Source organism: Oncorhynchus kisutch, linkage group LG17 (assembly GCF_002021735.2).
Source record: "Oncorhynchus kisutch isolate 150728-3 linkage group LG17, Okis_V2, whole genome shotgun sequence".
In the NCBI taxonomy this organism is placed as follows: domain Eukaryota; kingdom Metazoa; phylum Chordata; class Actinopteri; order Salmoniformes; family Salmonidae; genus Oncorhynchus; species Oncorhynchus kisutch.
The window spans coordinates 34016792-34029371 of NC_034190.2; the positions used below are offsets into that span (position 1 = coordinate 34016792).

General features: G+C 44.8%; 1 protein-coding gene across 4 annotated transcripts in view; it reads left to right on the forward strand.

The window, feature by feature from the left end:
* LOC109907540 (sodium/potassium-transporting ATPase subunit alpha-3) overlaps positions 1 to 12580 on the forward strand; it is a 36163-nt gene that overhangs the window by 9215 nt on the left and 14368 nt on the right. The window contains exons 3-10 of one of the 4 annotated variants that reach the window (XM_031793629.1): positions 5459 to 5605; positions 6319 to 6378; positions 6522 to 6725; positions 7646 to 7759; positions 8788 to 8922; positions 9310 to 9427; positions 10801 to 11069; positions 12324 to 12522. In XM_031793629.1, the coding sequence (XP_031649489.1) occupies positions 5459 to 5605; positions 6319 to 6378; positions 6522 to 6725; positions 7646 to 7759; positions 8788 to 8922; positions 9310 to 9427; positions 10801 to 11069; positions 12324 to 12522 (1246 nt within the window). Of the gene's footprint in view, positions 1 to 5458; positions 5606 to 6318; positions 6379 to 6521; positions 6726 to 7645; positions 7760 to 8787; positions 8923 to 9309; positions 9428 to 9697; positions 9934 to 9993; positions 10574 to 10800; positions 11070 to 11514; positions 11624 to 12323; positions 12523 to 12580 lie in introns of those variants that run through there. The other 3 variants (XM_031793630.1, XM_031793631.1, XM_031793632.1) reach the window with 3 other exon arrangements.

Genomic DNA, 12580 nt, shown 5'->3' on the forward strand with positions numbered 1-12580 from the left:
TCTCGGATCTGCCTGGTGTGTTCCTTGTTCTTCATGATGCTCTCTGCGCTTTTAACGGACCTCTGAGACTATCACAGTGCAGGTGCATTTATACGGAAACTTGATTACACACAGGTGGATTGTATTTATCATCATGAGTCATTTAGGTCAACATTGGATCATTCAGAGATCCTCACTGAACTTCTGGAGAGAGTTTTCTGCACTGAAAGTAAAGGGGCTGAATAATTTTGCACGCCCAATTTTTCAGTTTTTGATTTGTTAAAAAGGTTTGAAATATCCAATAAATGTCGTTCCACTTCATGATTGTGTCCCACTTGTTGTTGATTCTTCACAAAAAAATACAGTTTTATATCTTTATGTTTGAAGCCTGAAATGTGGCAAAAGGTCTCAAAGTTCAAGGGGGCCGAATACTTTCGCAAGGCACTGTATGTATGAGTCACCAGTGCCAGTGAAGAGGGTGATTATGGGCCGTTGAATAATGCAGTCCTGACATCTCATCTGCGTTGATGGGCCCTCTTGTTTCCTGCATGTCTGGTTTCCAACAGCTGTGTGTGTGTGTGTGTGTGTGTGTGATCCATACTGCTCTAATGTACGTCAGGGATCAGGGACATCCAATAAACCATGTCCTAGTAGTGAAAGGCCGTCATTGATTTCCAAGTTTGGCGAACATGACATCACTTCCTGTCAGAGGTGTGAAGACGGGCTTTTACTGGTTTTCCATCAGGGTAAATAGAACAGCTCGGTGATGCATGAGTTAAAAGGTGGTCAGTTAGATTAATATTTCTTAACAGTCCAGGGATTGGCTGTTGCCAGGAAACCTGGCTCATTTGTGGCAGCGAGGACGCTCAAACGTCATGCGTCATACGCTTAACGCAATCACATGCCGAACACGATCAAGTAAACGATGTACTTACATCAATGTATCTCATTTGACGGAAGCCCCTACCCTCCCACACTGGATGAACCGATCACAAGAGAAAAGAGAGAAGACAGATGGGTGGGCTTCTGGGGAGGGGGGATGGGAGGTGGAGGATGGATGGATGGATGATGGAGGGGGTGGGGGGGGGGGGGGGCGGGTCTCCGGTCAGTGTGCGTCAGTGATTTCTAGGTCGATCCACTGATCGGCGTGTAGTGATGATCTGCTTCTCTGTGGAAGAGAGGCCTGTGGTCTACAGGATCTAGTCTGTGGCAAAGCACTATGAAATATTCTAGAGCAGGTCTGCACTGGTACGGAAACTGTACTTCCTCTTTCTTGGGTATCAACACTTGGTTAAACACAGCTTCTGCAACCCCGTGGCCCATTTTCTAGCCTGTGGCATACATTCTGAAATTCAATTTGACTAAAGGTAAAGTTAACTATATTTCCATGGTTCGTGGGCTGGGAGCAGAGAGGGAATAGCCAATGGAATTGAGCGAGGAAGCATTCAATATCATGAGTGGATGGTTGTATAATCAATTGTCTGTATTGGTGCGTATGTTATGAACTCACAGAATGACTGGGTAAAAATGGATGTGGGTGAATAAATGACTCAGTGACTGGGCTTGTAGTGCTGGATATAGGTTCCAGTCTGAAACGGTATGTGGCTTTGAGATGAATCCCAACATGAGAAAGGTTTACACAGCTCAAAGTTTCCCTTGAATCATGCACTCCTTTCAGAACCATTCAGCTCTATGTGAGCAAGGGAATGAGTGAATACGTGCAAGTGATAGAAGATAGGGGAGAGAAAAAATAGAGTCGAAGGTGAACGCGATTAAGAGAGAGGGTGGTAGAACACCAGAATGATAGAAGACGAGAGAGAGAGAGGGGGGGGGGGGAATAAAAGAGAGTAAGGATTACTATATTGTTCAGTGGGTTTGTCCTATACTGTAGTAAACAGTGGTAATCCCACCTCCTGCTCCAGATTTTCACACTATCCCTCCTTTATGACAGATGGCTTACAATCACATCACTCACTCACGCACGCAAACACACACGGGGACACGCTCACACATAGAGCTTCACACCGACCCAACATCATACTGAATCACACACACACACTGTATACTTTATATACAAATAAGTAAAGGTACACATGCACACACACTGTATACTTTATATACATATACAGTGGGGCAAAAAAGTATTTAGTCAGCCACCAATTGTGTAAGTTCTCACACTTAAAAAGATGAGAGGCCTGTAATTTTCATCATAGGTACATTTCAACTATGACAGACAAAATGAGAAAAAAAATCCAGAAAATCACATTGTAGGATTTTTTATGAATTTATTTGCAAATGATGGTGGAAAATAAGTAAAGGTACACATACACACACACACACACACACACACACACACTGTATACTTTATATACAAATAAGTAAAGGTACACATACACACACACACTAAATACTTCATATACAAATAAGTAAAGGTACACATACACACACTCTTACACCTACCATTACAATAACAGCCATACTTCACAACACCTCACACACAATATGGCCTAGTATCTCGGTCGCTATATCATCTTAATGATTATCAGTCATGGCAAGTGGATTCTAATAGAAACAAGAGCGCAGAATAACAGGATGTTGGTGGTTTAACAGCAAACCACGAGATATGCTAGTTTACCAAAATAGAAAACAAACACAAACCGTTGCCATAGCAGACAAAAGTCTGGATTAAACCTACAGATAAGACCCCTCCCAAATGTATGTATTAGGACCTCCCAAATGTCCCTTCTCACCCCCTCCCCTCTGCCTTTTCAAAACTAATTTGAGAGCAACGGGATTTAAGTGGATTATCAGCATAGTCAGTCAGTGGTAGGCTAGGCAACTGAGGGGTTTAGTGGATGACATTTTGGCTCTACTGTGGAGGACTCCTGGAGGACTGTGGAGGACTCCTGGGGTACTTCCTGGTTTTTTGTGTGTTAGATTCTGGGAAACAGAAGCAGATGTAGTAGGAAGATGAACCACCAAAGGCTCCTGTGATGCATATCTTGTAAAATGTCAAGCTGCGGGATTTAGCTCTGATACAATGATTTGGAGTTGTCTCATAGGACAGGTTATATATCCATATCGGCAAGCTTTTGAATCTCTCCCCTGAGTGGCAATGTCTAGTCTTTGATCAAGCGATGCAGACTGTAATTCAGCCATGAAACGTGGTTACCTTGTGGACTGCACAAGATGGATGCAAAGTGAATGTATCAGGGACGAAACCCAAAGCCCCGCTCATAGTGTGTTTTACTGTCTTACTGCGATTGAATAGAGACCCTAAAGTTGAGACGATACATTGCCACTTGTATGTATTAGGACCATATGGCACTGATAGGCACAGATAGGCACATATAGTGCATTTGGAAAGCCATGATGTGGTCCAACTCCCCAACCGGCTCGGGGGGCGAAGGTCGAGTCATGCGTCCTCCGAAAACATGACCCGCCAAACCGCGCTTCCTATAACACCCACCCGCTTAACCTGGAAGCCAGTTGCACCGATGTGTCGGAGGAAACACCGTTCAACTGACGACCGAGGTCAGCCTGCTAGGCGCCCGGCCCGCCACAAGGAGTCGCTAGAGTGAGATGAGTCAAGTAAAGACCCCGGCCAAACCATCCCCTAACCCGGACAACGCTGGGCCAATTGTGCGCCGCCCTGTGAGACTCCCAATCACGGCCGGTTGTGATACAGCCCGGGTCTGTAGTGACGCCTCTAGCACTGCGATGCAGTGCCTTAGAAATCTGTTCAACTCGGGAGGCCCACCATTTATAAAATATTTAATACATTTGCAAACCAAAAAACAAATTTTGCTTTGTCAGTCTGGGGTATTGTGTGTAGATTGATGAGGGAAAAAAACAATTGAAACCATTTTAGAATAAGGCTGTAACGTAACAAAATGTGGGAAAAGTCAACGGGTCTGAATACTTTCCAAATACACTGTACAAAGACATAATGTATGTGTGTTTCTTTGAAGAGTGTAACTGTTTGTTTAAATCATTTTGTATGGTGTTATTCCATATTCTATCTGTCTTGGGTGTCATTGTACACTGTGACATTTTCAAACCCATCCATAACAACAACTTTTGGTCATGTAGTGTGTAGTGTACAAGAGACATGTAAACACATACACGCACATATAAGGCACATAGTTTAGTAGGTATTTCATTGACCAAATCTCCTCTCAGGACGTTCTCAGGACTTGCTGTGGTCCGTAGTCTCCCTGATCACCATGGCCCCCTGGAGCCACAGGGCCACTGTCATGCGCTTTCCATAGAAACGACCATGTGAGGTCCAGCTCACTGCTGCCACTGTGGCACTGTACTCTCACAAGGCTCGCATTGTCCACGGAGGAGAGAAAGAGGAAGGGATGTGAAGAAATTTTGGGAGAGAGAGAGAGATGAAAGGAGAGAAAGACACAGTAAAATAGAGGGTGGGTGTGGAGGGAGTAATTGAGGGAGGGAATGGTAGAGGAAGAAAGCATGTTTGGGGGCCTTTTCATTAGGTAGGAAATCATTAACTCATCACTTACAGTTAAATCGGGAGCTTGAGGCAGTCTTAAGGGAAACGAAGCAGCAGGGGCAGGTGGGTCGAGGTGGTTAGATTCATTGACAAAATGGCGCCAATGTTCCAAAGTGACGTTGCTCACTGTACGCATTTACAAAGTTCCCACTTCAGACTTCAATATTTAAAAGAAAAAGCCTTCAATCAGGTTAACAAAAAAACGAAAAAAAGATTTACCGCGAAAGACAACGGGGTGGGGTCTACCTGGCACGAATGCAGCCTTTCCCGTTGAGATACCAAGACCGATCTGACAAGAAAATCCCAGAAATGGGTGTTTACCGGGAATACACTTGGTCACTCCTTGGCCCATACCTTGTCTCAATGACAGGAATTCATTTTAATGTCGGGAAACATAAACATTTTCAACTGGGAAATGAAACGCTCTTGGATAGTTTCACTACCTATAGGAGACGCCTAGTAAAGTCGCTGAGTTTTAAACCATGACCAATTGGTCCTGATTAGACAAAACCTTCCATTCTGGACCATGTTATACACACATCCTCCTGGCTGTTATATTTTGATCCTTTTCATGTGAAATATACAAAGCTAGAGTGGAAAATATTTAGAGAGCTTTTCCCAATCGTATAATTACGGCAGCCTTGCACTTCAATCTCTGTTTGCTTGTTTGATTGTGGCCTACACTCAAGTAGCTAACAGTGATATTGTGGGTTATCTGAGTGCATGAATTCCTATGTAATTGTGGCTTTGGCTTGTGGTGCACGTAGGATAACAGCTGGCACCAGGAAGCCCACTTCACTGCCATACTCAAAGTTACTACGGCAGCATTGAGGCATTCACAGCCTAACATGGTGCTTTTGGGATTAGCTGACCCACACCGTGTATTAGCCCAACCTTTTTCGATGTAAAATATGGACGAGTCAGGGATCTGTGTTCTGAGGACTCTCTTTGTTTGTCTTGCAGTACGGACGGTCAGACAGCTACCGTGTGGCCACCACGACGGAGAAGGATGAGAAGGAGTCCCCCAAGAAGGCGGACTCCAAGAAGGCGGACTCCAAGGCAGACAAGAAGACCAAGGACATGGAGGAATTGAAGAAGGAAGTTCCCTTGGTATGTGGTGCATCATTCCTACTTCCTGTTTTCCTGTCAGTGCACCGTGGGTCTAGAGCAGTGTGTCCTGCGACCGGCACTGGTCCCTGGGAAGTTGCTAACTGGTCCCTCAGATGGCTTGCTGAACCCTATTTAGATTCATCTAGGGTGCTAGTTTTAGCCGAAGGAGAAAGGACCATAGCTTGCCAGACACTGGTATAATAACAGTTTGAGAAACACTATCCTAAAGAGCACCCACTGGGCACAGACGTCAATTCAACGTCTATTCCACGTTGGTTCAACGTCATTTCATTGAAATGACGTGGAAACTACGTTGATTCACCCAGTGTGTTCCCAGTGGGCAGTCTTTATGTATTCTGTTTGGGACAGCGACAAAGTTGTTAATAAATGACTTCTCAGATGTTTGAACAATGGATTTTGACAGCCTGTATTCCTGAAAATCTATTTTATTGTTGGTAGTAAATTCATCTCATGGGTGTCAAGCAAAGGAAATTGTTTTTTGTTGTTGGTACGAATAGTAGTCTCTGGCGAGAGGCACTTCCAATATAAACTAATCCTGTTTGAAGAAGATTTACTCTGTTATGAGGTGTAACAGTATAGCTTCCGTCCCTCTCCTCGCACCAACCTGTTTCCAGCGTTATTCACAATATGCATTTGCAAGAATGTAGTTAAAACTAGAGATTTATTCAATGTTTTCAACTTTTGTATTTTAGACGGAACACAAGATGTCCATCGAGGAGGTATGCCAGAAGTACTCTACCGACATAGTCCAGGTAAGTTCATCACCTCAAGACTTTTCTCAAAAACCTGTGTTGGGGCTTTTAAAACGAAACATGTTAGAACATGAATGGTAATATCAGTTGTCGCACAAAAATATCAGCCAATCCCTTTCCCTCCTCTCTCACCCCCTCTTCAGGGTCTGACCAATGCCAAGGCCGCTGAGTACCTGGCTCGAGACGGCCCCAACGCCCTCACGCCTCCCCCCACCACCCCCGAGTGGGTCAAGTTCTGTCGCCAGCTGTTTGGTGGCTTCTCCATCCTGCTGTGGACCGGCGCCATCCTCTGTTTCCTGGCCTACGCCATCCAGGCCGCCACGGAGGACGAGCCCGCAGGAGACAATGTGAGTGACAGACCCCCCCCACAAAAGGGCCACCATTATCACTTGGCAGGGGACAAATGGATGCAAGGTTATAGATGGCCTTTTGGGTTCAGCTTAATGTAGTGTTTCCAAAACGTAGTATTAGGATTCAACTTGGGAGGTTGTGGCTGATTCTTACTTGGCACTAAAATATTTAGGAAACTCTATGACTTGGTGAACAAGGAAGTGTCTAGTGTTGAGATGAGTCAGAGTCCCATGTGTTCCTTAGATCCAGCTATATGGTTCAACCAACCCTAAATGAATGTGAAGTATAGGCACCATCTAAAATGATAAATGGTTAAACAATATTTCTCTCTCTCCTTGCTCTCTGTCTCCAGTTGTACCCGGGTAATACTAAATGAGGCATTTGAATTTCCACGAATTTCATTGAATTTATCAATGACTTATTTCCTATCCTATGTATGTTCCATTAATTCAAAGTCAAATTCAAATTATTCTGCATCCTGTGTACTATTTCAATCCAAATTCAAGAACTGAATTGGAATTGATCAGCCATTCTCAATTCAATTCTGAATTGACCCCAACCCTGCATGGCATGTGGCATTTTAGATCCAGCCATATAGTTCAACCAAACCTAAACAAATTAAAAAGCTCGCCACCATATTAACATGATCAAACAATGAAGTTATATTTTACCCCAGCAAACAGTGAACGTTCCTGCAACGTTAGGTAACGTTCCTGCAACGTTAGGCAACGTTCCAACGGAGTCCCAGTTTGGTTTTCAGATCACTTTAGCATGACAACATCCCACGAATGCTTTTAAAATGTCCTGGGAAAATGTTATCTGAAACATTAGTAGAATAGTTGTAAGAACGTTTGTATCAAATGTTCCAATACTGTTTGGTTTTTTTAACATTGTTTGCTGCGTTCTCTCTCCCCAGTTGTACCTGGGTATCGTTCTCTCGGCTGTCGTCATCATCACCGGCTGTTTCTCCTACTTCCAAGAGGCAAAGAGCTCCAAAATCATGGAGTCCTTCAAGAACATGGTGCCCCAGGTAAACAAACCTCTTCTTAGACCTTTACCACCCTATCCTATTGTCTCCCTACATTCCCAACCGGTTAGAGCAGGGTTCCTCAACTGGCGGCCAGCAAGCTGAATTTGGCCAGCAGTTGATTTTATTTGCCCCCCCAAGTTTTCTGACCCCCAAAATATATATTTGTTTAACAAAATCGCAACATAAAAGACTGTAAAACAAATCAACTCCAAGTGATTTTAATTCTGGAAATGTGTTCCAAAGTATTCCCACACATAGTGTAGAGATATGTGTGATCCTATACAAATGTAAGCAAGGTTTGAGATGATCATGTATTAGTCAAATGTTACAACTGTTTGGGCATCTTGCGTTCAATTTGCACTGTACAAATGATTTATAATCATGTTCCCGGTCCCCAGAACATCCTCTCGAGAGGGAAAAAACGGCCCTGAATCTAGTTGATGATCCCTGACCGTAGGACTCAGTGTCTGTAATACTCATTCCAATCCTATTAGTCTCAATCATATGTGTTTTACAAATGAATAATCCAAACTTGTTTTTCTAGATGACGATGGGTGGGGTAGTTGTGGCAGTGACTCAAAATAACCTTTGACCCTTATCCATATGTTCCCCCTCAAAACACACGTAGCCGACATGGTTTTGGCCACTGTAACCAGTGATTAGTCTATTCTACGTCTTTGTAAGTGAACATGATGCATATGGTCATTCAGTGGTGAGTTAATAGCCACTCAGACATCGGCTCAAATGTTCAGTCTCTATGTAGTCCATACGTACAGTCCATAAGTACACATTTTCTATCCACTATGGTCAGTGTCAATGGTTAGTTGGTTACTTTACAGTCTACTATTTATCTGCCTATCTCTATGCAATTATATAGTTAGAATATAAAAAACATTACTAGTTCATTTATGGTCAGTGATAGCGTGTAGTGGGTTTTACTGTTACCCCAGTGTTACACCTGTATGCATAGTCACTTAATGGTTGGTTTATGGTTCCTACTTCACCATTGGGGTTTCCTCTGTCCACAGCAAGCGCTGGTGATCCGCGAGGGCGAGAAGATGCAGATCAACGCTGAGGAGGTGGTGGCTGGAGACCTGGTGGAGGTGAAGGGAGGAGATAGGATCCCCGCTGACCTCAGGATCGTCTCTGCTCACGGCTGCAAGGTAAACCTACACACACAGACACACACAGACACACACACACACACAGCATATGTTTAACTATCCTTGTGGGGACCAAAAAATTGATTTCCATAAAAAAATCAAATTTAAAAAAACCTAACCCTAATTCTAACCCTACCCCTAATTGTAAACCTAACCCCTAAACTTAAAATAACCTTTGGAGAATGTTCCTTGTTTTACTATCCTTGTGGGGACTTTTGAGGATTTCCTGTACCCACGAGGATAGTAATACAAACTGATCAATACAAATGGATCTCACACACACACACACACACACACACACACACACACACACACACACTACACATTTTACATACAAGCTTTTTAAAATTGTAATCAAGTTCCCTGGATTTTGTCCTTCTCCTATAGGTGGATAACTCCTCCCTGACTGGTGAATCAGAACCCCAGAGCAGGTCACCTGACTGTACCCATGACAACCCTCTGGAGACCCGCAATGTCGCTTTCTTCTCCACCAACTGTGTTGAAGGTACGGTCGCCTTGGCAACTGCATCGTCCCCATCCCCCTCTTCCTCTTGGCCCATTTCCTTCTTCTCATCGCCATCATCATCATCATAATCATTGTTGTCGTCTTAACCATCATTGCCCCATCACTCTACATGTCGTCTTTCCATTGCTGCTTTTTCTTCCTGTTTCCTCATTCTTCTTCTCTTTATCCACCTCTGAGCGGGTTTTAAGGTGAAAAATGCTGGCTGCCATGGCAACAAGGCACCCACCATTTTAACAAGCACCCAACCCAGCGCCCACGCACACTCTGTCTCGCTCTCCTTCTTTCTTTCACCTCTCCCTTCCTCCCTTCTTTGAACTCCCCGGCTGCCCCCTTTTCCCTTCCCATCTGCCCACAGCGCTTCGTCTTTGAGAACACTCCATCTGGTGTCAATATTAGCTTAGCTTCCACTTATGGCTCAGTGGTCTAATGGAAGTGTCAATAGAGGAGGAATGGCGAAGATTCAGCCAGTTCAGCTTTGACCTGCGGTAAGCGACAACTGCGTAGCGTATATTTGTTTTTGTTTTAAGGCGACGTCGGAGGCGTAACTGCGTTGGAGCGGTCGAATCCACGATCGGCCTGTGTGTTAATACCTGCCGCGGACATTTCCCGTTGGATGCATTAGTGAAACATCCCATGCGACCATGTTGCAACGTAATCCACACCTCGTTTCGGCTCGTATAAATACTTCTTTGTTTTGTTGACAGATTTTTCTCAATTTGAGTGTCATTATTTTTTATAGAGCCTACACTTTCTCTTTGGAAACTTCTAAAAGCGAGTGGGATGGCTGTGGTTTCGTGACGATGACCGCGAGAGCAGCCGCTCACCGATTTGACAGCTCCAACGCAGTTACACCTCCAACATTGCCGAAACAAAAAAAACGAGGATATGGAATGCAATTGTCGGTTACGGCAGGTTAACGCTGATCTGATTGACTCTAGGCCTTAGTTGTCTGATGAAGCTAAGGCCAGGCACTGGTTACCTGTAGGCCCCAAATATACTAAAGAACTAGGATTTACTTCATAGAATGGTATATGCCGCCCCCATGTGGTCAGAACAGTGTATGGCACCTGCATTGGTGGCGATAAGAAATACTTCCGTGGCATTTCAGTAAAGAACACTTCAGCAGTTCAGTATTATAATTTTTTGAATGATTACTTTCGGGACATTTACTATAAGGGAGTGATACAAAAAAATGATTATTAAAAACATTTGATTTGCACTTTGAGTTTTTCCTCAAAGTGCTTTTCGCTGAATGGGGGTAACTTATCATTTTACACAATCTTTGACAATACACCAATATAACATGCAAGTAAAGTCATCTAACGTCCGTCTCTTCTCCCCACCGTCACCAGGCACGGCGCGTGGCATCGTGGTGTGCACCGGCGACCGTACCGTCATGGGCCGTATCGCCACCCTCACCTCCGGCCTGGAGTCGGGCAAGACCCCCATCGCCAAGGAGATTGAGCATTTCATCCACCTGATCACAGGCGTGGCCGTGTTCCTGGGCATCACCTTCTTCATCCTGGCCGTCTGCCTGGGCTACACCTGGCTGGAGGCCGTCATCTTCCTCATCGGCATCATCGTGGCCAACGTGCCCGAGGGCCTGCTGGCTACTGTCACTGTGAGGGGATATTTTGGTGGATTTTAGTATCGTGTTGTGTGGTGTGGTGGACGGAGTTGCGAGGGGAAGTTGGGGGGGTAGTGAAGAGTGGACTGTGTGTTTGTCTGTGTTCTTCTTTTTCCTCTGTGTCGGTGTCTTGTGCTGTACCTCTGTGTCTGTCGGTCTCTTACTCTGTGTGTTATATCTCTGCGCTAATATTTCCATGTGTTCCAGTATCGCTGCGTGGTTATCCGTCTGTCTGTAATAATAGAGGCGCTTGTGTCTTCTTTGATGGTTGTGGTGGTGTATCTCTCTCTTCTCTCTCTCTTCTCTCTTCTCTCTCTCTTCTCTCTCTCTCTCTTCTCTCTCTTCTCTCTCCTCTCTTCTCTCTCTCTCTTCTCTCTCTTCTTTCTTCTCTCTCTCTCCTCTCTCTCTCCTCTCTTCTCTCTCCACAGCCCATTGATTTCTGTGCACCTGTATCTCTCTCTTCTTCTCTCTTCTTCCCTCTTTGTGCCTGTGTCTCTTTTTCAGGCTCTCTCTACACCTGCGTCATTCAGTGTCAGTGACTCCCCCCGGTCAGTTGTCTTCTATGACAACTGTTAAGAGAGACTGATAAATGCTAGGCTCATGTAAATGCTGGGCTGTTGCCACTCTTGCTGCTTGGCTAGTAGCCTGTATGGCCCATGATACGTTTTGCCATTTTGAAAGTCGCATGAAACACTCTGCGCCTGCCTTTCACTGCTTTTTACTCTGTGCTTGGCTTTCCTTCTCTTTCTTTCTATCCTTCTGCATTTCCCTTCTGGGCTGTGAAATATACTGTAGTATTTGTTTGGCTCTAGTGCATTTTACTGTGATGGGGAGCGGGGGGGGGGGGGGTGGAATGACGGGGGTTTGTACAACTCCAGGTCTCAAGGGTAAGTGTGTAGTTATCTTGTATTGGTTGGTCATGGGTTTCTTCTCTGCAGATGCAAGTAAGTCGTTGATTGGTTTGAGGGTCTAGGGCGTCTGCACCTGGAGTTGTGCATCCCATGTTTTCACTTTCATGATTCGGTACTAATCTTTTCTCTCATGTTCTCCCATTCTCTATTTGTTACTTTCTTCCAACCCTGTCTTCTTTTCGCAATCTCTGTTGCTTTCTCTGTCTCTCTCTTTTCTCCCTCCTTTCTCTCTCTCTCTCTTTTCTCTCTCCTTTCTCTCTCCTTTCTCTGTCTCTCTCTTTTCTCTCTCCTTTCTCTCTCTTTTCTCTGTCTCTCTTCTTCTTCTTCTCTCTCTCAGGTGTGTCTGACCCTGACCGCTAAGCGTATGGCTCGTAAGAACTGCCTGGTGAAGAACCTTGAGGCTGTGGAGACCCTGGGCTCCACCTCCACCATCTGCTCTGATAAGACTGGCACCCTGACCCAGAACAGGATGACCGTGGCCCACATGTGGTTCGACAACCAGATCCACGAGGCCGACACCACTGAGGACCAGTCTGGTAGGAGAGATGGGTTTAAGTTCACTGAACTCGTTGTTTATGTTCTTTACTATATAAC